We start from the raw sequence: 25,861 nt of genomic DNA, 5'->3' as shown, positions 1-25,861 counted from the left end.
GCCTTGTTATTATGAGCTTATGGTTGTTGTTACTTTTTCTCAGGAGAGAATAGCAAAAAGTCATGGGTCCCAATGTGGCTTTTGCACTCCAGGCATTGTCATGTCCATGTATACATTGCTTCGGAACAAACCTGAGCCCAAAATGGAGGATATAGAAGATGCTTTCCAAGGTAATACTCGTAGCCCTGCAGAGATGCAACCTGTTCTGCTTTCCTTACATCTTCTTCACCAAATGGGATGGAGGTGCACCTTTGTTTAATGTATTTCATTAAAAATAGCTGATTCTTATGAGGTTAAGAACTAGCTTTTCCACTGGCCAGGTGTGCTATGAAGTGAACAAAAATGGCCTGTGGAAAACCTCACAGAAGCTCATTGTTTGTCCTGAACCAGGGGCAAGTGGCCTCAGTCTTGGATTAGGACACCACTAAGCTTAACACAGAACAAAAAGTGGCCTGTCCCTGGGGGGCTTATAAGAGCCTCCACATCTCCTTGTTGATTCATTGCTGTCACAAGAGCCTGCAGAGGTGACAGAGAGCATCTGGGCCAGCCAACCTTAAGTAAAGGACCGAGACAGCACTATACATGATGGAGTGGAGCAGAATCCAACCATGTAAATCACCTGAGAGGCTGCTGTTATTGCTGAGGTTAGAGCTGTTACCATGCTTCCAGCAGTGACCCAAGAGGAAATCAGATGCAGGAGAAAGCAACCTCTTTGTAATTCAGGAGACTGGATAGCTGGTATACTGATTAGACTCCCACAATTGAGGTAAATGAATATTGAATAAGGCAGATTGATTTTTTTCCAAATTAATTTCAATTTAAAATTTCCACAAAAAGGGATGGTAGGATTGTTGCAAGATTGCTAATGAAGTTCTCCTCCTCCCAGTTTTTTCATTAGCTTTCTCTAGATTTGACAAGCTTTTGTGAGAAACAATGAAATCTTCTAAAAGAAGAGAAGTTCTCATCTAAATGACACTAAACCTTTATCCTTTTTCTCTGGCAATGTAGGGAACTTGTGTCGGTGTACAGGGTACAGACCCATTCTGGAAGGATACAGGACGTTTGCTAAAGTAAGTGGCTTCAGATAATGTTTAAAAAAAATCTGGAAGGCTGGCTGTCTTTCTGTTACTAAAATACACCATGAGCTGAAATGGGGAGGAAGGAGATACACATACTACAACAACCCAGCTCCAACTCTTGACCCCTTTGTATGTGCTTCATGTATTAACAATGTAGGAAGACCAACTCCATTACTCAGTCCAGTTGCTGTAAGTGGAGCACTTTAATAAGATCCGCCTGATGGTCCCTTTTTAGATCACAGATAATCAGACTCTGTAATACGTTTCTGTAAGTCTCTGAAAAACTCAGCATCTCTGCGTAATGCAGCTTGCAGGTGATCCCTGATGTGGAAAAAGTGTAAAGGTATGGTGCGTGAATAGGGACATACTGTGGGGGAATCTGATGAGAAAGTTGCTTTCTTGAAAGATCAGCTGCAGAGCTGAAATAGCTCTGGAAAGAAGTCGAAGTCACTGCTGTATAGCTCTTGCCTAGAACTCATCTGTTGGTTTGGGTGAGGTACGAAGCTTTGCCGTAAGTTTTCTCTAGTCCCTTTGTTCCTGAAAGGCTGCTGGAGGCTGTGAAGAAAAGTAGATCATTAGGTACTTCAGTGATTACTAGCCACTTATGGGGCTATGCTGGTATTAAATATTAAAAGTAAAGAATTTAGAATGCTGCCCACTAATTTCATTTTATTATCCAGAATTATGATCCAACAAAAGAGAATACAAGCAGGAGTGAGACCCATTACAAATGGTTGATAAACCCAGTCCATATAGTCTACTTGGATTTCCAACAGGCTTTCAACAGTGTCTCACAAAAGGCTTTAAAAGACAATAAGCAGCCATGGGGTAAGAGGGAAGATCTCTGTATGGATGAAAGAGTGGTTAAAAGGCAGGAAATGGCAGGTAGCAGAAAATGGTGTACTTGCGATGGAGGGAGGTCACTGGTGGAGTTCTGCTGGGACCTGTGGTGGGAGCAAGGCTGTTCAAGATATCCCTAAATAAGGTGGAAAAGAGAGTGAGCAGTGATGTGAGAAAATAAGTTAACCGATACCAAGTTAGTCCGGATAGTGAAGACAGGAACAGAATTTGAGGAATTTCAGAAGGACTTTATGAACCTGAGAGACTGGAGAATACAGTGGGATACAAAATTGAGGGCAAATAAACGCAAAGCAATTTACAGAGTGAAAGGCAGTCCTCATTTCACATATAAAATGATAGGCTGTGAGCAGACACAAGATCATCTTCTTGTTACCATGCAGGAAGATGATCTTGGAGGTACGGTGGACAGTTCCGTGGAAGCATCAGCTCAATGCTCACTGGCAGTCAAAACAGTGCTTCAAAGGGTAGAGAACAAAACAGAAAACACTGCCATGCCACTGTCTGCATCATGACTCTTCCTACACTTGAGTACTCTGTGCGGTTCTAGTCCTCTCATCTCTAACAGGGTATAGCAGAATAGGACAAGATTCAGAGAAGTGGAATAAGGATCACATCTGTGGTAAACTGGCTTCTATACAAGGAAGCACTGAGTAGGCTGGGACGCTTCAGCCTGGAAAAAAGATGTCAGGGAGGGGAAGGGGCTTTACATGGCCCATATAGTGGTTTGTGCTGACCTCTGATAGAGATCTACAAAATTGTGATTGCCAGGTGGAATGCGGGCAGGCATCTGCTGTTTGCTGCCTCTTCTAATACAAGAGCAAGATGTCAAGAAATGAAACTAGTAGGAGCGAGGCTGACCAGCTGGACCAGAGATACTGGCTGAATGGTCAGAGTTAGTTCTAAACCAGAACAAGAGGTCTATCAGTAGACTGGACGTGACCTAGCCATGACACTGCAGGATACGGCCTTCCATTGGCAAGGGAAACACCTACTTGCTTGGCACCTTCCATCTCCCATTTCTGCTTTGGACATAATAAATGTGGGATCAATTTCTCTCAAAAGGGAATCAAGTTTACTTTATTTCCTTGGAATCTGCACCTTTTTCTCAGAAAAGGTTTTGTTCCCACAGGACTTGAATTGCTATGGCAGAGTAGCTAATGGCACTGGATGCTGCCGTAGCGAGAGGGGAAATAGCATGGTAAGCTGAATTTTAAAAGCCATAACCTCAATTTGCAATATAGTATTAGAATTTTGATGTATTAGTAACCTCTCTGGCTCTACTGTGGTGCGGATATTCAGAGCTGGTTTGAATGTCTGTCTCTTGGAAAACACTGTGACTGTGTGTGTCCTGGTTAGCATGACTAGCCATCATGGCACAGGTTTTACAATAGTGAGCTAGATACATTCCTGCTGAATCTGTGAGGTGCAACACTTTTGTGAAATGGCATGGTGACAACTGTAAGCAATATGTTACCAGCTTCTGGTATATTGAAGCAATCCATCTTTCTGTGAAAACAGATCTAAAAACCAGTTAATTCCCCAGTATGATCTTTCCCAAACTTTGCAGTCCAATGATGAATGAAGTAATTTAATCACCATTCCAATAAATTGTACAATTAGAACCTTTTGGAATATCTCGAGGAAAAAAGTTAACCACATTTTATGTACCACTGGAGGTACAAACAATGGAGGGATGAAAACAAGGAATTAGGGCATAAGGTAGTGTGAATATAAAATGAATTTAGGAAAGAGAGAATATAATGAAATTCTTTGCCGGAAATTCCAGTGAATTCCTGTGGATTCTTTGTTAGGAAGCATCCAGTGTTGTGTGGAATACTCCAGCAATTAAGACTGCTTGGAGTTCTTTTGTCAAAGTAGTTTATTAATGAAAAACGTTACTGCAAATTTCTGCGATCCAGGGATTGATAAAAGGGGAGCAATATATCCTGTTAAAGTTGGAATGTTCTGACTTTGTGCAGAATAGCTGAAGCATGCATGTTTTTTCTTCAGAATGGGGGCTGCTGTGGAGGAAAAGCCAATGGTCCAGGCTGCTGCATGAATGGAAAAGAAGACAATGTGGTAAGGTGCCACTCAACTATTAGTTTCTGAAGTTTTGAAGTCTCAGCTCTGTCTGCCAAAGCCCAATGCTTTTAGTTTAGCTGTATTTATGGAAAACAGTTTAGACTAATTTATATTTTATGCTGGTCTTACCTCAGAAAAGGTACCTTTGATGTAATTTAACATGCCAATGTGAAAGTGATGTCACTTTTGATTAGCAAAAACCTGTTAGTGTGTTCAGGGTTCATGTTTCTGACCAGACATGCATTGTGATTGGAAAAATATGACTGAAGAACCTGAAATGCTGGATCAGGTGGCATCTTTTCACTGTATTTGCCATTCTTTGCTTCATGAAATCGTAATAGGGATTTGACTGGAAAGAAGAATGAGTTAGGGCTGTATATGGATAGCTTTCTCCTCTGCTGCCCAGCCATTTGTATTTTCTCTGTCATAGACAATGATGTCCTCCAGCCTGTTCAATTCTTCTGAGTTCCAGCCACTGGACCCTACGCAGGAGCCTATCTTCCCACCAGAGTTAATGGTAAGTTCAAAGTTCAAAACGAAATAATATGTGGTTCGTTAGTTTCGTTCTGCACAGAGTTTGAGTGTCCACAGCGTCTCTGCCCTGAGGAAATGGCAGTGCAAAAGATGGCTGCTGATAAAGGAAGATGTGCGGGCATGAACGCTTCCCTGTTTTATAAAAGGGAAGGCTTTTAAGCCAAGGTGGCTTAAAAGATATGCAGGTCAAGTGCCTGCCCCATCTGGCTGGCTTTCCTCTCTGTTTCTTACCATACATGCCTGCTCTTGGGTTGCCTTCCTTTCCAGTCACTGCCTATCCAGGGGTGGAACAGTTGCTGACATCTAGATTTCAATTTACTAGGTCAGATGTGAACTTCTACATTAAATACAGCCATATCTGAGCTAATTGCCCTGTGCTGCCTTTATAGTGTAGGAGCTATGGGATGTAGTTGGTCAACTAGACGACTTCCCGAAAGCACCAACTTCTCTCCACTCAGTGTAGCAGGAGTAGAAGTTGGCTGGCTCACACTGACATCAAAAGTTAGGTGAGATTAGTTTCTCTCCATGTTTCATTCCTGTCTTTTTTTTTTTTTGGGTAGTTTTTCCACCAAGCAAATGTGTCCCGGCCAGGAATCTAGTCCAGCACGTCATGTTTACAGGTTCCTTCACATTTAACAAACAACTGAAATTCAATCATTAGTTCTGCTGCTGCACCCAGCCTAAATGTGTCATGAGCTACAGCATCAGTAGATTCTCATAGACCATAGCATAATATATATTTAACTTGAGATAGGTCCCCTCTATTTCTTCTCTAAGACGTTCTCCTGCCTAAAGGTTGATACGATGTTGCTGGGAGGCAGCCATGTTCGTCCAGTTACTGAAGAAAACAGACTAAGGAATTAAAAAGGGAACCAGAATCTGACCTTACAGCTGGTAACTCAAATTCAACAGTGCTATAGATTGACATTTTTGCAGTGAGATTAGAATGGAAAACGCATTACTTCTAAGATGGCTGAAGCCACAGGCATCTGCCAAACTTTGGTTGGATGGAGCTTGCTGGCAGAGGTCTTGCTAGGGAGATGTGGCAGCGGGATGTACCTGGCAATATCAGGAAGGGAAAACTTGTCAGCATGAAAAAGACTCTCTTCACTGCTAGCAGACGGATGGGGAATGGCTAACTGCCAACAACAGTGTGGGTATCACAGCCACCTGTCAGTAACTTGACTGAGATGGAGTCTGGCCTGGCATAGGCAGCATGTGAGTAGGAATTCTTGGCTTAATGTAGGGTCTGAGCTTCGTCTGAATTCACTTTTGCAGACTCAGAGTAACAAACAGCAGAAACAGCTGTGTTTCAAAGGCGAGCGTGTGATGTGGATCCAGCCTACAACTCTCAAGGAATTGGTGGCTCTCAAATCCCAGCACCCTCATGCCAAGCTCGTTGTGGGGAACACGGAAGTGGGTAAGAGGAAGAGCTGATGCTCATTATGAGCAGTTGGAAAACTTTCCATGGAGTAGTTTGTGACAACAGTACAAATGTAAACCTCCTTCATGCCATTGCTGTTAAATAGCTGTTTAATCTTCAGGTTGTATGTAGGAACAAATTTTCTTCTCGGGTGGATTAATCTCACAGTGAATGTTTTTCCCTGTTCTTTGCTGTGTCAAGCAAAAAAAAAAAAGCTTATCTAGACCTCTGAGCTTTTGTGCTAGTTTTGTGGAATTTTGAGAAGAGGGGGGTGGCACAGGGTAAAATGTCCTCGTAATCAAATGAATTCAGTCATGAAACCTGTGTTTTGAAAGATTTTTCAGTGAGTAAACTCTCAAGACTTGAAATCTTACTGTTTTTTTTCCCCCCAAATATATAGTTCTGCAAACATAAGTGCTGAGGAGGAGAATTCAGGCCTATTTAGTAATTCTGTTATCCTGAGCAATTGGTTCAGGAGACAATCCCCAAACTTTGTATGGTTCATTGTATTCATTGTTCTTTCCTGAAGGATTATGTACAACAATAGCCAGGTTACACAAGTACTAAACACTGTATTTAAGGTTATTGTAAGCTTAGCAAAGAGTCTCTAAAACTTCCTTATGAGAATTCTGGTATTAGTGGAAAACAGCTTGTAGTTTGGTATCTCTGTCACCTTATATAATTTGTGTAACAGATGGTCAATGAACTGACTCTTTAATAGGCCTGCTGCCACTTTATTGGGAAACAGTTAACTTAGGCTCTCTACCACGTGTTTGTAACTGAAGGACTCTTACGTTTCCTTAAGGTATTGAGATGAGGTTGAAGAACATGTTGTATCCAGTGATAATAGCACCGGCGTGGATCTCTGAAATGAACGCTGTTCAGCAGACTGAGACAGGTGAGGAAAAAAGAGGCAGAATGCCTGTGAAGTGAGCGGGGACTCCACGGAACAATAAAGAGGATATGAAGGAAAATCCCCAGATTAAAAACTGCTTTCTGTATGCATTAATGCCTCTCCCATGCAGGGAATCAAGTGAGTGATATGTAAAAATAATTTGAGAATCGAAGAGGGCTTTCACTAGAAGGTATATTAGACATTTTAGCTGTATGATGCATGGTGTTTTACATATATTAACTGGGTTAATAATGGGTTTCAATGGGCAATCTTTTCATTTAGAAAGATTTTAAAATTAGTACCTGGGGGAAAGATGCTGGATTTGACAGTCTAAGTGACTGAGTGGAGTATTGCACATTTCTTCATGGAGGAAACAGGTCAACCTTACAAATAATTAGAACTAATTAGGACAATTTAGTGCATGTGGCCCAATGCCTGGTAGCATGTTTAAGATGTGGAAACTAGAGAGGAGTTGGAGTTCACTTCTCAAAGGACAAACTAATACCTATAGGAGAGCAATATCATTCATAACGCACTGAGGCAAAAGGGTGGTGGGTTAGTGTCATGTGAGAGGCAGTACTACCACGAGCTGTGATTTAAAGGTCAATTTTATTCTGAGGGAGTGATGTTTACATGCAGTACATACGAAATAGTCTAGTGTGACTGAACGTCTTCTCTAAACCCTGCTGTCTAATTAAACTGAGTGGCATCTAGGCTTTGTAGACACAGTTATAACCATTCTCCTGTACATTGACATTTGGGAGAAAACAATTCTTTTCATTTGTTTGTTTATAGGGGTCACCTTCGGCGCTGCCTGTACCCTGAGCTCAGTAGAGGAGGTGCTGAGAAAAGCAGTGGCAGAGCTTCCTCCTTACAAAACAGAGGTCTTCCAGGCTGTCCTTGAACAGCTGCGGTGGTTTGCAGGGCCACAGATCAGGAATGTTGCTGTAAGTGACTCAGGAGCATCAGGAACTGGAATTGAAAGCTCAGTCTGAGGAGCTGGCCTGCCTCATCCAATGCTGGTGTGCCTTGTGCTTCTCACACGAGAACATTTGCAAACCTAGGCAAAGAAGCTAGTACACATAAACCAACCCCAGGAACGGATGGCAACAGGGGCCTCAGCTGGTGTCTGTTCTACACTGATATCACAGATTTAGCAAGCAAGGGAAACATGGCAGATGTCCAGGTCTTCCATTGCTGTTATCAGGATAAGTGGGGGAAACTGTAGTGAGATTTGACTAATTTAACAAAAATATATGTAGAGTGCTGGACAAACTTGAAAGAAGCAGGTGTGTAGATTTTTGCCAGCACAACTATGGTAGTCATAGTGTTAATGAATCAGATCCAGCAAATTTTCCTCTAGTTTTAAAGGAAAAGGAGAAGAGTTCAGTGTGTTCAAACTCTGTATACCAAAAGAGAAAAGTATCAAGCAAGCAGATGAACCAACCCACCAAACACAAAATTTTGTTCCACAAGATACTGTGCCCATACGTTTGTATTGCAGCCAAAAAACTTGGGTTCCTAAATATTACTGAAAAGATGCTTTATACTTTCATGGATCTTCCCTTAATTGCAGCTACAGTGATTGAATTTTGGCATTGTTGGGCATACATGGTTTAAGCATAAGGTTGTTTTGATGCATTACCCAAAGACTGTTCCTAAAACTGTTTCAGGCAAACGTTAGCATTGACTGGGTCAGCAACTGATTTCATAGGTTTTACGTTTTCCCGCTTCATTAAAGGCCGAAAATTGCTGAGTGAGCAAAAAGAATATATCAAAGAAAACTCAAGCAGAGCTAACCTCTAGTGCACTGTGTATGAAGTAATGCAGGATTGCAAGATGCTATGGCCCTATCTTCAGTTTTTTTAATATTTATCTGATGCATATATTATCACTCTAGGCTATTGGTGGGAACATAATGACAGCAAGCCCAATTTCTGACTTAAATCCTGTGTTAATGGCAAGTGGAAGCAAACTGACTCTGGTATCAAATGGTAAGTTAGTTACAGTTCCTTGTGGCACTGAGGGGAGTGGGATAGTCGACAGTCCTCTGCCATGGGTTGTTAGGTCAGGTCAGAACTTGAAAGTGGAAGTTAACATTACATAAAACAGGCTTAGTCTAAGTCTTCAGGGGTTTTGCCCTTTTTGAGGCTGAAGTCCTAAGGTTGGCTTCCTAAAGAATTTTGAACTTCTGTGCCAAAATGAATCTCTGGTACTGCATATGTACTTACAGACATGTCCTTATGAAGAGCTGGTTGAAGATGTCTGTTCATGAAAAACATTTGTTTCTGTCACTATCGTACTTTGATTCTTGTGGATTTTTCAGATAAAGATTGAAACTTGTTTTGTTTTTTTTCTATGAAGAAAGCCAAATATCTCAATGTGTATTTGCTTTTAGGAAGAATTTTTTTGAAATAGGATCTTTGAAGTAAGTGGACTGTCTGATCAGTGACTTGTACTGGTTTGTGTGCAGGCTAAGGAAAGGGGAAAGAGGGAATTACATTTGGATGTTGGAAAGTGGTTCACCTGGAAGTTCAGCTTTAATTAGATAAAGAAGGAGGGAGGTCTTTTTGATCAGTTCCTGTGCAAATAAAACTTTGTATCTAGGCAGAAGCTGTCATAGATTCCACAAGGACTGAAGTAAATCTGAAAAAATCTTTCCTGATTTGGTGAAAGAGGGTGGAAAAATGAAAACTGATATCAGATCAAGAGTGATTTGTGTAGGTTGAAGGCTCTTCACACATACTGTTGCCATTCTTAATCTGAGCTGTTTATTCTTCCGCCATTGATCTCTCCTTGCTCTACAGAGGGCAAAAGGACTATCATGATGGATGAGAAGTTTTTCACTGGATACAGAAAGACAATAGTTAAGCCTGAAGAAATACTTCTCTCTGTTGAAATACCCTACAGCAAGAAGGTAAGTTTGTAGGAAAAGACTTCAATGTCTGTGGAGCTAAAATGCTGTTATATGAGTGTTATTTTCAATGTTAGGCACTTTTTTCCTTGGTGACTGACCTCAAAATGCTTATGTAGTCCCAAGTGGACCAGGAAGGAAGTAAATTATTTTGTGAAAAATCTAACATGCTCTTTTTGACAAACAAGGGGAGCTGGGCTTTATGATGAAGTACAGTAAGCCAAAGAAGTTTTCTAGGGCAAGAAATATAAATTTCACTTTATTGTCTGGAGCTTTTTGAGTTCATTTGTTAATGATGAAGGGTGACAAAGTGATGTTCTCAGAGGTCTAAGTTCTGTTTGCAAAATAGTACAGCAAAGATGCTAGCAGTTCCTGAAGTAAAGTGAAGGTCCCCGAGGTTCCTGCTTCATTTCTGTGAACCGAAATGGGAAAAAGTGTGCACAGATAAGAGGGAAGTTCAGTTTCTGCATCCTTGCCTTGCAAGACTGAAATCACAAGGACTGGTTATTAGAGCATTTTAGCAACGTGGACTTGCAACTTCAAACGAGCCTGCAAGGCTTCCTTCGAATAGGACAATGAACACTTCTCTTCTGTAGCAGCATGAACCATAACTGATTCAGAGTGTCTAAGAGGTAAAACTCTCTTTTTTTTCCCTTTAGGCTGAGAACATCAGACTGTAATTTTATGGCTGTGAAGGTATTTACCTTTTTAGGGCTTGAGGCTACAAGTTATAAGATGGAAGGATTCACAGTGTACTGACACATTTTCTTTATAAATGGAAAACACTGATTTACTTGAAATGCTATCATATTATGGGATAGAGCCAATAAATCCTTTGTCTATCCTCTCTAGTTTTTGTATCTAACTATTAAAGGAACACAGCTATTTTATTTATGGTGTTTTTCCATCTGAGTGATTCTTCTTTGATCTCGTGATAATTGCAGGAAGCATCACTTTTTGCCAAAAAGAAAAACACGCTTGAGGTAGTCAATGGAAAACACCATATTTCTCCATCCATATGACAGTCATATGGCAATTTCACAAAACAATCAAGTGTTTACCAGCAGGGCAATGGCTTCATCCCTAAGTTATATGCAGCTCATTGATCTGAAAAACTAAAACAACTTTTGAACTCTTTACTTCATGGTTTCTTGGCTGATCTTTGCTCACAAACATGAAGTCAGGGAGACTAAAGTTCTTCAGGGGATGTCTGAAGGTGCTGGCATGTGGTAGGCAAAGCCTTCTGGAACTGTGATTTCCCCACAACTGGAAGCAGGGCTGTGTAGGCACACAGCTAGGTTGAATTTTTTGGTTTATGTTTGTTCAAAACTGATGTTGCCTCTTGCATTGGTGTGACTTGTCACATCAAGGGTAAGACAGAAAGAATTAGACTAAAGTAGTTCAGCAGTTTACATGATTCAGTGTTGCTGTAGGGGGACTGAGCTCAGGGTAGGCTTCATCACAGAGAGGCTGTTAAGGGAGAGGAGGTAACATGTTTTTCTCCTGCTAGTTTGTGTCTCAGATATTTAAGATATTCAGGGAATAAAGATTTTTGAGGCTATACTTGCAAGGGCATTGCAGCTGAGCAAAGATAGTATTTAGAAAAGGAAACAGCTCACTGGATTAAAGACAAAACATAAACAGATTCCAGAAAAGAAAGCTGCTTAGCTTTTTGTATATAACAAGGCATTCCTAAAACAGGACGTATCCTTTATTTAACAACCCTCTCTCTCTTCTGGACTATAAAAATATTCCCTGTGTTCCAGCTAATGTTCACAAATGTTATGCACCACTTGCGTTATTACTCACTTAGTGACCATCGGTTTTTCATGTCCTTTCCCTTGCATACATCTCTCTATCACATTTGTCACTGTTACTTAATTTTTATGACAATACTGTTCTGTATCACATAGACATTTACTGGTTTTCGAATAGAAAAAGCCTGACAACAGAATGCCTATATATTTCTATCTTTGGAAAATAATCTTAATCTACTGTTTGCCCAGTATTGCCATCATAAGCTCATAGTATCACAATTTTTGCCCTGCTGAAGAGACAGAAAGTGGTCGTGAACTCTTACTTCATCCTTTAAATTAGTATCCTCCAACCTTCATCCATTATTGATCTCTATATTCTACAGTGGTGGACTGAAAAAATTGACATGGAAACATAGTTTTTGCAATTGTGAATATTGGCTATAAATCTTTTAAAGCCTGTGGGTTTCTTAATGTGCTCTTACCTGGTGTTGCGTCTTGTCCAGAAGGGGAGAATAGTCTAGGTCCCTAATATGCAGCCCTTAAGAGTAAGGGTTGCTTGGTTTTCCTGCAAGAATAACTAACACCTAGAAACTTTCACTGTGATAGTTTAGAGGGGACATGCTCTGTTGTGTTACCAAAAGGTTGGGCAGACATGGGCAGCTGATGTGATAGTTACCTTACCTACACTCCTAGTGAGGAAAAACAGTGAGTGCCTTTTCTCCCACAGGACTCTGTACCAAGAAAACTAAGGTGTCTCGCGAGGAGTGAAGGCAAATATTGCCCTCTTGTTGCCATCGTGTTATTGGAAATCTTCTCCGAAGTGTGCAGAAAGAGAAGAGGCTGCTTTTTCTCCTCTTTGAAAGCTAATTGGTTTAACAAGCAGAGTGGCAGAATGTCCTCATTGGGAGGATGCTATCGATGCTCCTCTGCTATTATCTGCTGGCTGCCCACTAATTACTTGAATTCAGGAAATGAAACACACCCTTCAGTTATATCTCCAGTAACAAGTTCTCGATGCACAAAAGGGGCCTCTTGTGAAACTGTTCTCATTGCCAACAATAGAGGAATTGTTCTTTAGAATAATGAAAGAATTGCTGTCCACTTCTGATTAGAAATAATTAGTGGAACAGACTGCTGTGCTGTGCAGAGTCACTTGGCTAAGCTATTAAAGAAGAAACTTGGCAGGAAAGCTCTCCAGAAGGGCTGTGCAAAGACATCGGATCTGATTCCCCTCTTAGTCTGCAGGATGCCTGAACAGCAATTTGTCATAATCTGCAGGACAGGCAAGGGGAAAAACTGACTGTACTGACTCCAGGGTGACACCATCACTCGGTATATACTGGTAGAGTGTTAATCTCGTATTTACTGCCACTCTTCATAGGAGAGCTGCTGAGTTTTGTGAGTTCTAGTTGCTGGTGCATTTAAAAGAATTTCCTCGCTCTGTGGAGACCAGCAGAGGATTCAGGATAGTTACCGAGAATTATATTTGCAGTAACGGATTAAAATTGTCTTATATTAATTAGTCTGGTCTGTTCTAGAATTGTGAGGCATTTGTGATTATCGATTTCAGTTCTTGCAGAGCTCAAAGACTTTTGAAGGGAAGGGGTTTAGGATATGAGTTTTACGGATTAGGCTTCCAGCTTAGCAGCCTGGGAGAAAGAAGTTGCTGAGGAACTGTAAGCTTGTTTGTGTACAAAAAATCTGTCCTGGTTCATCCTCTCAAGAAACAGAAAAAATGTGACAGGTATGAGCAGATCTCTGTCAAACCTCATTTCCCACACAGGCCTAGGTTGGCTGATAACCACTGATCTGATATATTAGAATTAATCATTGAATCGTGTGAAAGTATACAGCGCTGCCTGAACAAACATGTCCTGCTTGGCCCTGCAAGATGAATCAACCAGTTCCCTGAAATAGCTCATCCATGTAGAGATAGGTTAACAGCTTGTCCATATTTATACTCCAAAGCATGCCATGGTAGAGAATAAAGAAATACTTTCCTGTCTTCTAGGGTGAATACTTCTCAGCTTTCAAGCAGGCTTCCCGTCGGGAGGATGACATTGCTATTGTGACCTGTGGGATGAGAGTCCTGTTCCAAGATGGCACCAGCCGAGTGGAGGAGATAAAATTAAGCTATGGAGGAATGGCTCCTACCACTGTTCTGGCGCTAAAAACTTGCCAGGAGCTCACTGGCAGGTAGGAATTTTTCTGTGATAGAAAGGCTGTCTAATGGAACAGTGCTGATTTTTACAGGAGCAGTTCAAATACCCTAAATCCTCTCTGATAGTTGACAGAAGGAGAAAGGGGAAAAAGCGTAGCTACACTTCTGCAGCAGTCTGCATTTTGTGTGATGCCGTGCTTGCTCCAGTACTCCTTACCCTCAAAAATCCGTGTCAGTCTCTCATTCAGAGAGCCATTTCCTTGCTAAACTCACTCATCTGTTGAAGTGGTTGGAAGCTAGATGTGGGCATGACCTACAAAACTGGTTTTCTTTCAAGCTGGACTGAGAAATCTGTGCTCTTATCATTTAATAGCTTTGCCTTTAGAAAAGATGACATGAGCCCAAGGTGAGAGCAAAGCTGACACACATGCTATAAACAGAGATAGAACAGGTGGCTGTTGCTTGAGAGCTTGTGGGGCTGCCATGTCAGAAGACTTAGTCTGCCCCGGTGATATTTAGGGCTCAGCAAGGGCTCTGTGTCACCTTTGTTCCCTTGCAGAGACTGGAATGAGAAGCTGCTGCAGGATGCCTGCCGCTTACTGGCGGGTGAGATGGATCTGTCTCCTTCTGCGCCTGGTGGGATGGTGGATTTCCGACGCACGCTCACGCTCAGCTTCTTCTTCAAGTTCTACCTGACAGTCCTTCAGAAACTGAGCAAGAACCACAGTGGCACTGTAAGTGCTGCTAGGGAAGGCAGATTTGGGGAAGGAGGACCTGTATGAGCACATACAGGTGGGGAAGGCATGGGGAGGGTTCAGATTCAAGTGGAGTTGTACCTGATAACGAAGTCCATGTTGCAATAGCTGCCGGAGCTACTCTACTCCTTACCTGCATGACAGTGACTAGTGTATCTTCCCACTTGCTTCCTCGTGGCATCCCCACGTTGCTGTGGAAGGATGCTGATCTGTGGGTTCACGAGAGGATTCCTGGACTTCTCCCCTTCGTTGCATTACAACTGCTTTCATGGGTCTGTGGCTATTCTTTGCACAGAGCCTGAGCTCTGTTTGCCTTTCACCCAGTAAAAGATGAATTATCTTCACTGGAAGATGGAGAATGGAGAATATCCTGGGCTACTGGGGAACGTGAGAAAGGGACTGGCAGGGAAGATGATTGTTCTTTAATATGTCTCTCGCAGAACAATCTGTGTGAGCCCATCCCCTCGAACTACCTCAGTGCTACAGAGCTGTTTCACAAAGATCCCATTGCAAATGCCCAGCTCTTCCAAGTAAGTAGCAGAACCTGCATGATGTAGACCCAGGCTTTTCTGTAGTTCGAACTGTGCTTCTTATCTTGTTGTCCCCTGAGTATGGGCAATACATGAACTTATATAATGCCATTCCTGGGGCTTGTATTTGGGTCTCAGTCCCTTCCTTGCTTTAGGATACAATATTCTTTCCTCTCATTGCCCAAGACTGTTCCTGATGTGTACAGCTTCATAAAAATCGCTGTGGGTAGCACTTTCCTTCTGCAGCCAGCTCCATATCCAAACTGAAACTGCCCATCTGCTTTCCCTAGTTACAGCCTGCCTTTCTTTGCATCTCTCAGGCTTCAGATTCAGGATATATCTTCTTCCTTATTTCACTGTTAATGACCTGTTCTCTTCAGCTTTGAGAGTAGAAGCTAGCTTCAGAACCTGAACCTTTCATACAAGCTGTCACATCAAACCCTTCTCTTCCATAGCAGTTTCCAAAACCTAATCCCCTTCACTTCATTCTCTACAGCCCCCTCTGTGTAGCCACTCCATCTTGTTTACCTTCCTTTCCCACAGGACTGAGCCCCACCCCATTCCCCATCTCACTGGAATGTCTCATGGTGCCTTTTGCTCTCCCATCAACGCTTCTGTCCCCTGCAATATGAGCAGTAGTAGTCAGTCCTGTGTTTTACTCCAGGAAGTGCCCAAGGGGCAGGCAGTTGAAGATATGGTGGGCCGGCCTTTGATGCACGTTTCAGCAGCCAAACAAGCATGTGGAGAAGCTGTTTACTGCGATGACATCCCTCACTATGAGAATGAGCTGTATCTAACGCTGGTGACCAGCACCAAAGCCCACGCTAAGATCCTGTAAGTGTTCCTTCTGAGTTTCAGATGTTGGAAGCATCCAGTGCCTGGTGGCTTAGAAAACATTGACCTGTCAAGTTGCGGATGAGGGAAAGGTTTTTGCACTAGTGAGAACTCCAATTCATTGCGCTTTGTTACATGGAGGCAAGCTGTATGTTACAGCTGCCTTGCAAGTCTGCGTCAGTGGGAATATGAGGGAATTAACATCAAACTTGGAGCTTTGCTGAAGCACAAAGCCCTCAGCCCTAGGCAACCTTCTTGCATGTCCCATCTCTTATGCTCAAGTACGCAGGATTAAAAAGGAGCAGGGTAGGAGAATACCACAATGTCTGAGGAGACATCATTTTAATCACTAACCAGAGCATGCGGCTTGAACATGCTCTGTCCTATCTGCCTAAAAATTTAGGTTGTAACATGCAGTTCCGCCACAGCACTCCTGCTGGTGAGTCAGCTGTGTGCGTACTGTCTTCTGGCTTTTGCCTTGCACGGTGCTTGCTTGCACTGACTATGATCAAGCCCTCTGCATAACAGTCCTATGTGAGTTAGCTTCAGCTATTGGATGTAGACCTGTTTGTGCTTGGCTGTAGCAAGGTGGATAGGTCAGTATTTGGAAGTGCAGCTGTCTTTGAAAATATATTGTCTGTGCAGGGCATGACTGATAGATAACTTATAACAATAGTGACTAACCAACTCTAAAATGCCTATCCTGGCAGGTAATGCCGTCTACGTTCTCATATGAGTTTTAATGCTCTTATATTGCGGGACTGACTGCCCCCCACAATCGCTAAAAGTGCTTACATTGTGGTGGCTCTGCAGGCTCTCACCTACCCTCAACTGCTTTGATGTAGGATGCTCTGCGTTACATGCCTCGTGTCATCCTCAATAGCCTTGAGATGTGCTGTTCGTTCCTTAGGCAATACTTCCTGCCACAGTGGTCTAACACGGGATGGGCAGCATCGTGGTCATGGATGCACAGATGTAGTCGACTCCCAGGTTATGAAAGAAATTGCTCTGTCATCGGAGTTAAATCTTAGGTGTTGCAACGTGGTCATTGATGAGTGCTGCAAACACATAAGCATTGTTACTACTACCAGTGCAGATGAGGCAATAGAGAAGGCATCAGATCTATGCCTGTGACCACAATATGCAGTGTTTTCTAGAGGCTGGTGTACGCATTCTCTTGCTTTTGCGTTGCGCACTCACATTTCAAGCTGTAAGCCTGTATCGTTCTGTAGAGGAAGTAGTAGAATATTTCATCAGGTGACAGAAGTATCTCAGCCTGTAATTTTGGCTGTCAAAATATTGGTGAAGTGCAAGCTCTCAGAGCCAGAGTCAGATTTTGACCACCAAGTGTAAATTAGAAATCATCTGTCTCTGTATTTCGAACTAAGGGAAACTGTCAGGGGAGTGTTTCTGAGGCATTACTGCAGAAGCACGGGAAAGTGAACTTTCCAAAGAAAAACAGCATTGTCTTCGGTTCCTGCTGTCTAAGAGTTCATGTGGGAAAGTTCATTCACACATTTAATGTCTTTTTAAAAAAAGTCTGTAGCTCACTGGGATGCATAAACAGCTACTTTCGGCACAGTTTGTATCGGAGTTTCAGGAATCTAAACAAGCATGCTGAAAAAATTGCAGCAATTTGCAGAAGACAATAAATCATTCAGTTAGCAGAAACAAAGCTACAGCTTTTCTATTTGCAATGGTTCCCTTGTAAAGCAAGCCAATTACATAACCAATGTACAAAATATTGCAAAAGGAGCTTGAACGTCTTTTGTAATACATTTTTTATGAAGCGCTCCATAAAAAAATCAAATTATATTGCACTTTTCTAGTTACTTTCTGTCCTGCTTGTCACTTAGTTTTAAATCTGTATATGATTCAAGCAGACAAGCATTAGGTACCTCTTTTGCTGATTACCAAAGAAAGCCTTTCATGGAGCTTTCTGTCTTCTGCAGTGTCATTTCTTTTGCATCCTTTTAAATACCCTGCAGCTTCCTTGTGATTGGTACTCAACAACTTCCCCCTGACTCACAGCCACATTTTTCTCTAGAGGTGAGCCCATGGTAGATGATATATGTCTACAGTAAAATTTCATGTTTCTCAGTAGACAGGGAGGAATCTTGCCTTCACAGAATCATGGCAGCTAAGAAGAGAGTGGAGGCATACCATCACTAACATCAATCTGTCTTTGGTGGAGGGCATTAAGGGATCTTTAGTACATGTGGTGATTGGATCCAGTTCAGATATGTATAAGGGAGAAAATGTATGATGCAGTATAGTCCAAAGAAGCAGACTGGGGATCAGACTCACAGTCAGGATTCAGATTATCATATAGATCCCAAATGATTTTAGTCTAATATGTTGCCCTTTCTGCCTTGGTCTCACATGATATTCAAGTGACAAACTTCTCTTTTCCATAGCCAGACTTCAGGGAATCGGGCCTGAAAATGTATCTCTGAAGTGCTGACAAAAAGAAAAATGAGAAATTATAACACTGCCTCTCCTCCTTTCTTTCTTTAGTTCTGTAGATGCATCTGAAGCCCAGAGTGTTCCTGGGTTTGTGTGTTTTGTCTCCGCCAAGGATGTTCCTGGCAGTAACATCACTGGCATCGCTAATGATGAGACTGTCTTTGCTGAGGATGTGGTATGTTGTTAAAAAACCAGCCTTTTTCAATCACACCACTCAGGAGATAAGATTTCTCATATTGTCCAGTGAATTCCTCTACCTTATACAGAGATAAATCCTAACTGCGCTGCAGTCAATAGAAATCTTGGTGCCACATTGAATAAGGCCTGAGTCCCTTTGCCCTGTGCCCCTCTCTTCTGTGTTATCTGCACTATTCTCCTCTAAGCTGCAGGCCACTGGGATAGGCTCACTTGATTACTGTCCAAAGTTATTTGTGGTCATTCTCCCTTGACCAGTTTTAAATAGACCGGTCTAAACAGGCAGATGAAAAACTGCACAAAAGGAATAGATGAAGAGAATTATCATGAGCCTCTGAGTTACTGCATATATACACACTAAATGATGGTGGGTTCTAATCTTGCCTGTAGGTCACTTGTGTTGGTCATATCATTGGTGCAGTTCTTGCAGACACACAAGAACATTCCAGAAGAGCGGCTAAAGCTGTGAAGATTAAGTATGAAGAGCTCAAACCTATTGTCACAATTCAGGTAAGATGGCTCAGGTCTGCTTCTGCAGTTAGCTTGGGACCCCCGATGTCTAGTTAACTTCGGTTCTCACATGTGGTTATTTAGCCACACATTTTGTTCATCTTTGTGGGTGCAGTAGGATATGGATAGAAGGAATAATTTGTATATTTAAATATAAAGAGGACACGCCCTTGATGTGGTACTGAATGGGAGTCCATTAACTTGTTCTGTGTTATTTAAAGCTAAAACAAATAAACCAAACTCTGGTAGATATATTGTGCTCAGCACAAATTTATTTAAATTAACAAGGTTACTGTCAGTTATGTTCTTAGCCACAGGTGCTTGCTTTCATTATTCTCTGGTCTGACCCTGCTGGCTTCATATCTATTCATTCATTCTTCATTCTCTGATTTATAACACTCAGTAATAGGGTGTGAAAAATGTCTCTTCTAGCTCTGTCACTGCACTGCTTCTCTGAGATTTCTGCAGACCACTTGTCTAGTTTCTAAGCTGATGAAATTAATTTTCAGGAGTTCATTTTCCACTGCGAACGTTTCCACTGACTGTATGGACACAGCCCTTAAGTGGCTTTTCTCCAAGCTGAAGAAATTAATGTCAACAATTTGTGATCATGCCTTTTTTTTTTTTTTTACTAGAAGGCTTGTTGACAAGATTTCCTTGTGTGACAGTAAAAGCAAATGATAATATCTAATACAGCATTCACATCTAGAAATGAGAAAAAAATGTATGAAGTAATTCTTATTGGGGAGAAATTAGAACCATGGGATTCTAATTATTTTTTTTAATGGTATTTCATACCATGTGTTTTGTAATGTGAATTGTATTCATGCAAATACAAAAAGTCTGCGCATTGTCTATCACAGATATTGGTACTGTCATCTGTGGACAGGGGTTTTGGTTTGTTTGCATAATTTGTGGGTTCACAAACAACGTGTGAGAACTTTTCCTTTTCTGAGGCTTCTAGTTGTTTATTCAGTCAGGGAAGATGAGAGTGGAGCCAAAAATGTGCTGATTTTTTTGTTGTTGTTTGATCATTCTGTGTTGTTTTTTCATTATGGAAAGCTTCAGTTTTGGCAAAAGTGGAATGTGTTTGTAAAACTTCCCCAAGAAAGATTATTGTATATTAGCTCAGAAGTGAACTATTTCTGCAAGAGTTCTCATCCCATCTGAGAGATTTAGTTTCCTCCTTCTGTCTCTTTTCTTTTTTTTTTTCTTTTTTCTTTCCTTTTTCTTTTCCCCGCCTTTCTGGGCCACAGACTGTAGTTAACATAAGTTGTAAATCATAGCTCTAGTGGCTACAGACCTTGAGGTTCTGGGTCTGTAATGTAAAATGGGTCACAAGGAGCAATCTAAGATTGTCCAGTTATGGGGTTTATTGTGAAATTGCTGTGTTGTCAAAAATTATTTCGTACTGCTTTAAGTCAAGTCACTTGGCTATTACCATAGTTAGTGTCTGATAAGTTCTTGTCCTTTTTATCTTGGATATTTCTTCTTCACTCAGAGGAAGCTTTGTTTTCTCTCCGCTTCCACAAAAATTGCATTGTGTCATTATGTTTCCTAGGAAGCCATTGAGAAACAATCCTTTCTTAAGCCTATAAAGAGGATTAATAAGGGAGATGTGAAGAAAGGATTTGAAGAATCTGATCACATTTTGGAAGGTGAGAATCAGCATTAATACTTCTTTTAAAATAGAATAGTTTGTGACAAAAGTAGTCAAGCTACCAGCCTCCGTTTTATGCATATGACACTGAAGTCATGAAAGTAAGACTTGGGCGGCTAAATTAATTAAGTTTCAACTAACTGTTTATATACAAATAGCTTGTGAAAGATTTCATTTCCGTTTCAAACAGACTTGGATGCTCCAAACTGTGCCCCTGTAAACAGTCTCTTCCAATGTAAGGAGACATTTTTCTTAAGAAAATGTTCTACAGAGTGATATTTTTCCTGAAACATATCCATATAGGAACTTTTCCCTGTCCAGACATAGTCGGGTCTGAATCTTATAGACAGTCAGTTTCCCTTAACCTGGTCTACAACTGTATCTTATGAAAATGGGGCATACGTGTGTCTGAGAACCTGATCCACCAACACTGGTGGCTGTAGGTATCGGGAAGAACATGTCACTGCCCTGTAACACTTTCTCAGCATTGATTGTTGGTCTGTCTTTGAGGATGGCATGTTTTTGGTGTGCTTCTTGGCTTCATTCAGTTGGAGCCTGCCAACCAGGTTGTAGAGACATGGGTAAACAGCAATTATCAACAACTGTTGAAAACCTCTATGAGTTAGGATGGGAGAGTGCCAGATCTGTGAACTGGAATACTCTGTCAGACCCATGTCATTGCTTGGTGTATGTATCACCGATCAATAGCTCCTGAGAGGAAGTGTCTCAAACAATCAGACCTTTGCAGAACTATGTATTTATTGATAAGAGGGTGTTGTGTCCCTCTTCCGGATCTGAGAGGGAAGTTAAATCAGCTACAGACACAAAGCCTGGTGTGAAGGGATTATTCTCAAAGATCACAGAGAAGCATGCCCCCCTCACCTCCCTGTGGGGGAAGGGGGGAGTTATTTAACTGAAACCCCCATTTCCAGGTCTGTCATTTGTTGTATCTTGGTATGCATTGCTGAGACTTTCCTCTGCAGTCAGTGATTGGCGCTGGCACTTCAAAGGTGTCATAAGCTGTTGTTAACTGTTTCTTATAGTACACTATACTATACAAAATGAAAATACTGTGCCAGGCAAGGCAGAAATTGTTCTGAGCTAGAAGAATAGGTTATTTAAAAGGCTGCAATGCTGTGTGAGTGCCAGACCAACCCTCTCGAGGAGACAAGAGAAAGGCCCCTGCTATGTATCAGAGTAGGCTTTGTCTCACGCAAATGTGCGTTTCTATCTGATGTACCTAATGAAGGCAGCTATTTTGTTGTTCCTGAACTGAATGAAAAGAAGAGAGGAACGGGATTTTGAGAACTGCTCTGAATATTAATTTTCATGGAAGTTGAATAGACCAGAGCCATGACTGAGAAAGGAGGTTGATTCTGACATTTAATAGTGTGTAGCATGACTGGAAATTGTACCCTCAGCACTGCCTGGTAAGATGGCCTGGGAAAGAGCCACGTGCAGCGACAGAGAGTTGATTCCCAGTTAGTTCTTCTTAAGGCATTTTGGGTTTCTATTTTTGTTCCCCTGTTTCCAAGTCTGTAACCTTGTATTTGATCTGCTCAGCTAGACTGTACTTGATTTATTTTTATCCTTCATCTCAATGGTGTCAGGGCAGTCTGAAAGGCAGCAAACACTGCATCTTAAGGGATGCTGGGTCAATGGCATGGTGTACAGGCTTATTTTTGAAATGCCAGCCACTTGTGTTTTGAACTGAAGATTTCTATAAAGTGTGTGTGGGGGGGGTCTGGGTTTTTTTGTTTTGTTTTTAAAGATTGAACTAGAAGTGTCAGTTTTAGAGCTAGGGATATCCAGTGCTGGGCAGTGCAAATAGTTGTCATTTAACACACGTCAAAAGGGCAGTAGCTTGCATGATGGGAGACACCTTATAACACCAGGGACACCCTATCTTTGGGGCATTTCTTTCAATTTTCTAGGAGAGATGTACCTTGGTGGGCAGGAGCATTTCTATCTGGAAACTCACTGTACTGTGGCTGTGCCAAAGGGGGAAGATGGTGAGATGGAACTCTTTGTGTCAACCCAAAACCTAATGAAGACACAGGTACTGTCTCATTGACCTGCTACCTAAAAGGCATTTGTTTCTCAGTTTCAGACTAGATAAACGGTTGTTTTACAGTTGGTCCTATTTTGTCTTGAATTAAAAAAACACATAGGCTGAGTTGGGCATGGGATCTAAAGTCCATATCCATCCTACTGGTGTCCTGGATCCGCTTCCAGGTGACGGACATGTTTCTGTTGGCAGCACACCTTTGTCACCAGGGATTACATGCTTAACCCTTTCTGGAGAGGGTGCCAGCTGATCAGTAGGCACGGCTGTTGAATGACATGTCAGAAAGAGAGGTGGTGTAAACACTGACTAAATATACCAACTCTGCCATCTTGTGAGATAGGCAACTGGTACTATGGGGTGTCTTTGGCCTGTTTACTGACTCACCGAGACTGTCCAAAGGTCTCATAATAGAGTGAGGAGCATGGACAGAGTGGTACAGATGTCAAACCCTGTGCTAAATGAGACCTTGGTAATGTCACCTCATGTCAGCCTCTTCCTGAATCTGATGCTGTCTGCAGAAGCACTGTGCGTCTTCTCACCTCAGAAATTAAATACCGGGCTTATTGGTTCCAATTGTGTCAAATCCAATTGCAGGACCAATAGGACCTGCAATGTAATAGAGTATTTGCACCGTTGCAATGGTTGCAGAAATGTAATGTGTTGGTATCTAGTTCTTAACGTCAGCTCAGCTCTGTACATGTTGCACTGTTCTGTTTTTCTTTAGGAGTTTGCTGCTAATGCATTGGGAGTCCCTTCAAATCGGATTGTGGTTCGAGTGAAAAGAATGGGAGGAGGATTTGGAGGAAAAGAGACTAGGAATACTATTTTGACAACTGCAGTAGCTGTCGCAGCCTTCAAGTAAGCTTGGGTGTGGGGAACAGAGCTTTTTGCTTTCAGACCATCCCAGCCTGCCTCTTTCTGGAGCACCGTTTGCACTGGAACACTTTCAAGACTCTTTATGTCTTGTTACTGTACAGCTTATAGCAAGCCTGGGATTTCCCAAGGGAGGTGTCTAATAGGCTCTTAGCTGGTCGGAGGAATTGAACCTGCTCAGAGAGGCTAAGCTTATACGGGAATGTCAGCTTTTAATGGGGGAAAACCCCCTTACTCTGCTGTGGTAGTCTTTGAAAACTCTTGTATCTCAAATTATCTGCCTCTTCCCTTCACCCCAAACCCTTTCAAAATCCAGCACTTGCCAGGCTGGTTGTTTTGTATAATAGAGGTATGAGAGTCTCTTCCTTGCTCAAAACTCTGCTACACCAGCCTTGCACCACTGTTTCTCTGCTCTTCTGCTGTCATGGTTTAACCCCATTTGGCAACCAGTTACCACATAGCCACTCGCTCACCCTCCAACTCCCAGTGGGATGGGGAAGAGAATCGGAAGAGCAAAAGTAAGAAAACTCATGGGTTGATATAAGAACAGTTTAATAATCGAAATATAATATAATAATAAAAATTGTAATGAAAAGGAAGACAACGAGAGAGAGAGAGAGAGAAACAAAACCCAGGAAAAACAAGTGATGCAGCTGCCCACCACCCGCTGACCAATGCCCAGCTCATCCCCGAGCAGCGATCACTGCCCCCTGGCCAACTCCCCCCAGCTTATATACTGAGCATGATGTCATATGGTATGGAATAGCCCTTTGCCCAGTTCGGATCAGCTGTCTTGGCTGTGCCCCCTCCCAGCTTCTTGTGCACTGGGCAGAGCATGGGAAGCTCGAAAGTCCTTGACTAGTGTAAGCACTGCTTAGCAACAACTAAAACATCAGTGTGTTATCAACATTATTCTCATCCTAAATCCCAAACACAACACTATGCCAGCTACTAGGAAAATTAACTCTATCGTAGCTGAAACCAGGACATCTTCAAACTCTCTCTTTGGATTTTTCCCTAGGAAAGGTGGCAGGCCACTGAACAGAAACCCATGTTTTTCAAACCCCTAGAAGCTCAGGGAATGAACCTAGACTGTAACCATTTGTGAAGCATAGATTGGAAATGTGGTTTTGGTTTCTGGAGTTTTGATATGGGCTCATCTTTCTGCAAGTTTCTGTGGTTGTGAGTGAACATGGCCTCTGAGATCACATTTGTGCGCTGTGTGTAACACTGCCCTTCCCAATACTGCCCTTGTAGGTGAGGGTGCTGTGCACCTTGCTGGCAATGCTAGATGGATCTTGCAACACAGCAGCAATTTGATAGAATTCCTTTGGAAGATAACAGCCAAAATGAAGCTCCTGTACTTAAATCAGCTTTATTTTCCCTGTTCTGAGCAAACCGCCTGCTTTCTCCAAATAATCAGTAATACATGTGCATTTTTTTCTTTCCTTTATCTCTGCCAGCCAAACCACTGTTTTATATCCCAGAGGTTATGAAATAACATCTGTGACATTCCCTAGATACTTTTACGTGAAGAGAGGCAGTTGAAGGCAGATTTGTTAGAAAATGAAGACCAACTCCTCCTCTCCTCCTTGTTTTCCTCCTTGGATAATAAATAAGCAAATAAAAAACAAGGTCAAATTGAAGGCTAGTTAGTACTTTAGTTAGCATTACTATATAGTTCATACGGCATTCTGTCCTGCAAAGTCAAGAGAGTGCCTTGAGAAATAGTCTGGAAAACAGTGATTGGTCAGTTATTAGCATCTGTCTCTGTAAGAAACTGTCCTTTTTAATATAAGAGTCTCCGCAAGAGTTTTCACGAACAGGTCCCAACTTCTAAGATCTTAATTTTTTTTTTTTTTTTTTTTTTTTTTACTCAATCTTGTCATTTTCTTAAGATGAAGATATACAAACCAAGCAGTTCACCCCTAGCTCTCCATTGCCACTCTGGAAAGACAATGCTCTCAAAAAAGAGGAGAGCCTTGCTCGGTAGGAACTGTATCGTGGGTTTCAGGCTTTGCCTGATAAATGTATCCTTTAACAGAACTGGCCGCCCAGTAAGATGCATGCTGGATCGAGATGAGGACATGCTGATAAGTGGTGGGAGACATCCCTTCCTGGGGAGGTACAAGGTATGCATACCTATGAAATGAATGCATGTTACCTATGAAATGAATGTGTGTTGTCTCAGTGTTGTCACCTGAAACATCAGAGGGTAGTAAGAAACTGTGAAAAAATTGCTGCTCTGGGTTGTTTCACTGCTG

General features: G+C 41.9%; 1 protein-coding gene across 2 annotated transcripts in view; it reads left to right on the top strand.

Moving 5' to 3' along the window:
* The window catches only part of XDH (xanthine dehydrogenase), a 63,558-nt gene that overhangs the window by 21,568 nt on the left and 16,129 nt on the right, over window positions 1-25,861 (top strand). For both annotated transcript variants that reach the window (XM_087773447.1, XM_087773446.1), the window contains exons 5-24: window positions 44-170; window positions 1,009-1,070; window positions 3,070-3,138; window positions 3,951-4,019; window positions 4,453-4,539; window positions 5,835-5,976; window positions 6,785-6,877; window positions 7,670-7,821; window positions 8,775-8,868; window positions 9,682-9,791; window positions 13,557-13,741; window positions 14,266-14,440; window positions 14,902-14,991; window positions 15,656-15,825; window positions 18,343-18,466; window positions 18,877-18,996; window positions 20,558-20,654; window positions 22,591-22,715; window positions 23,449-23,582; window positions 25,642-25,729. In XM_087773447.1, coding sequence (XP_087629573.1) covers window positions 44-170; window positions 1,009-1,070; window positions 3,070-3,138; window positions 3,951-4,019; window positions 4,453-4,539; window positions 5,835-5,976; window positions 6,785-6,877; window positions 7,670-7,821; window positions 8,775-8,868; window positions 9,682-9,791; window positions 13,557-13,741; window positions 14,266-14,440; window positions 14,902-14,991; window positions 15,656-15,825; window positions 18,343-18,466; window positions 18,877-18,996; window positions 20,558-20,654; window positions 22,591-22,715; window positions 23,449-23,582; window positions 25,642-25,729 — 2,313 coding nt within the window. The remainder of the gene's footprint in view (window positions 1-43; window positions 171-1,008; window positions 1,071-3,069; window positions 3,139-3,950; window positions 4,020-4,452; window positions 4,540-5,834; window positions 5,977-6,784; window positions 6,878-7,669; window positions 7,822-8,774; window positions 8,869-9,681; window positions 9,792-13,556; window positions 13,742-14,265; window positions 14,441-14,901; window positions 14,992-15,655; window positions 15,826-18,342; window positions 18,467-18,876; window positions 18,997-20,557; window positions 20,655-22,590; window positions 22,716-23,448; window positions 23,583-25,641; window positions 25,730-25,861) is intronic.

Source organism: Nipponia nippon, unplaced genomic scaffold, assembly GCF_047370975.1.
Source record: "Nipponia nippon isolate SJK-2023a ecotype South Korea unplaced genomic scaffold, ASM4737097v1 scaffold_4, whole genome shotgun sequence".
NCBI lineage: Eukaryota > Metazoa > Chordata > Aves > Pelecaniformes > Threskiornithidae > Nipponia > Nipponia nippon.
The sequence above is the reverse complement of the archived record's forward strand: the minus strand, read 5'-3'. Positions and strand labels throughout refer to the sequence as shown.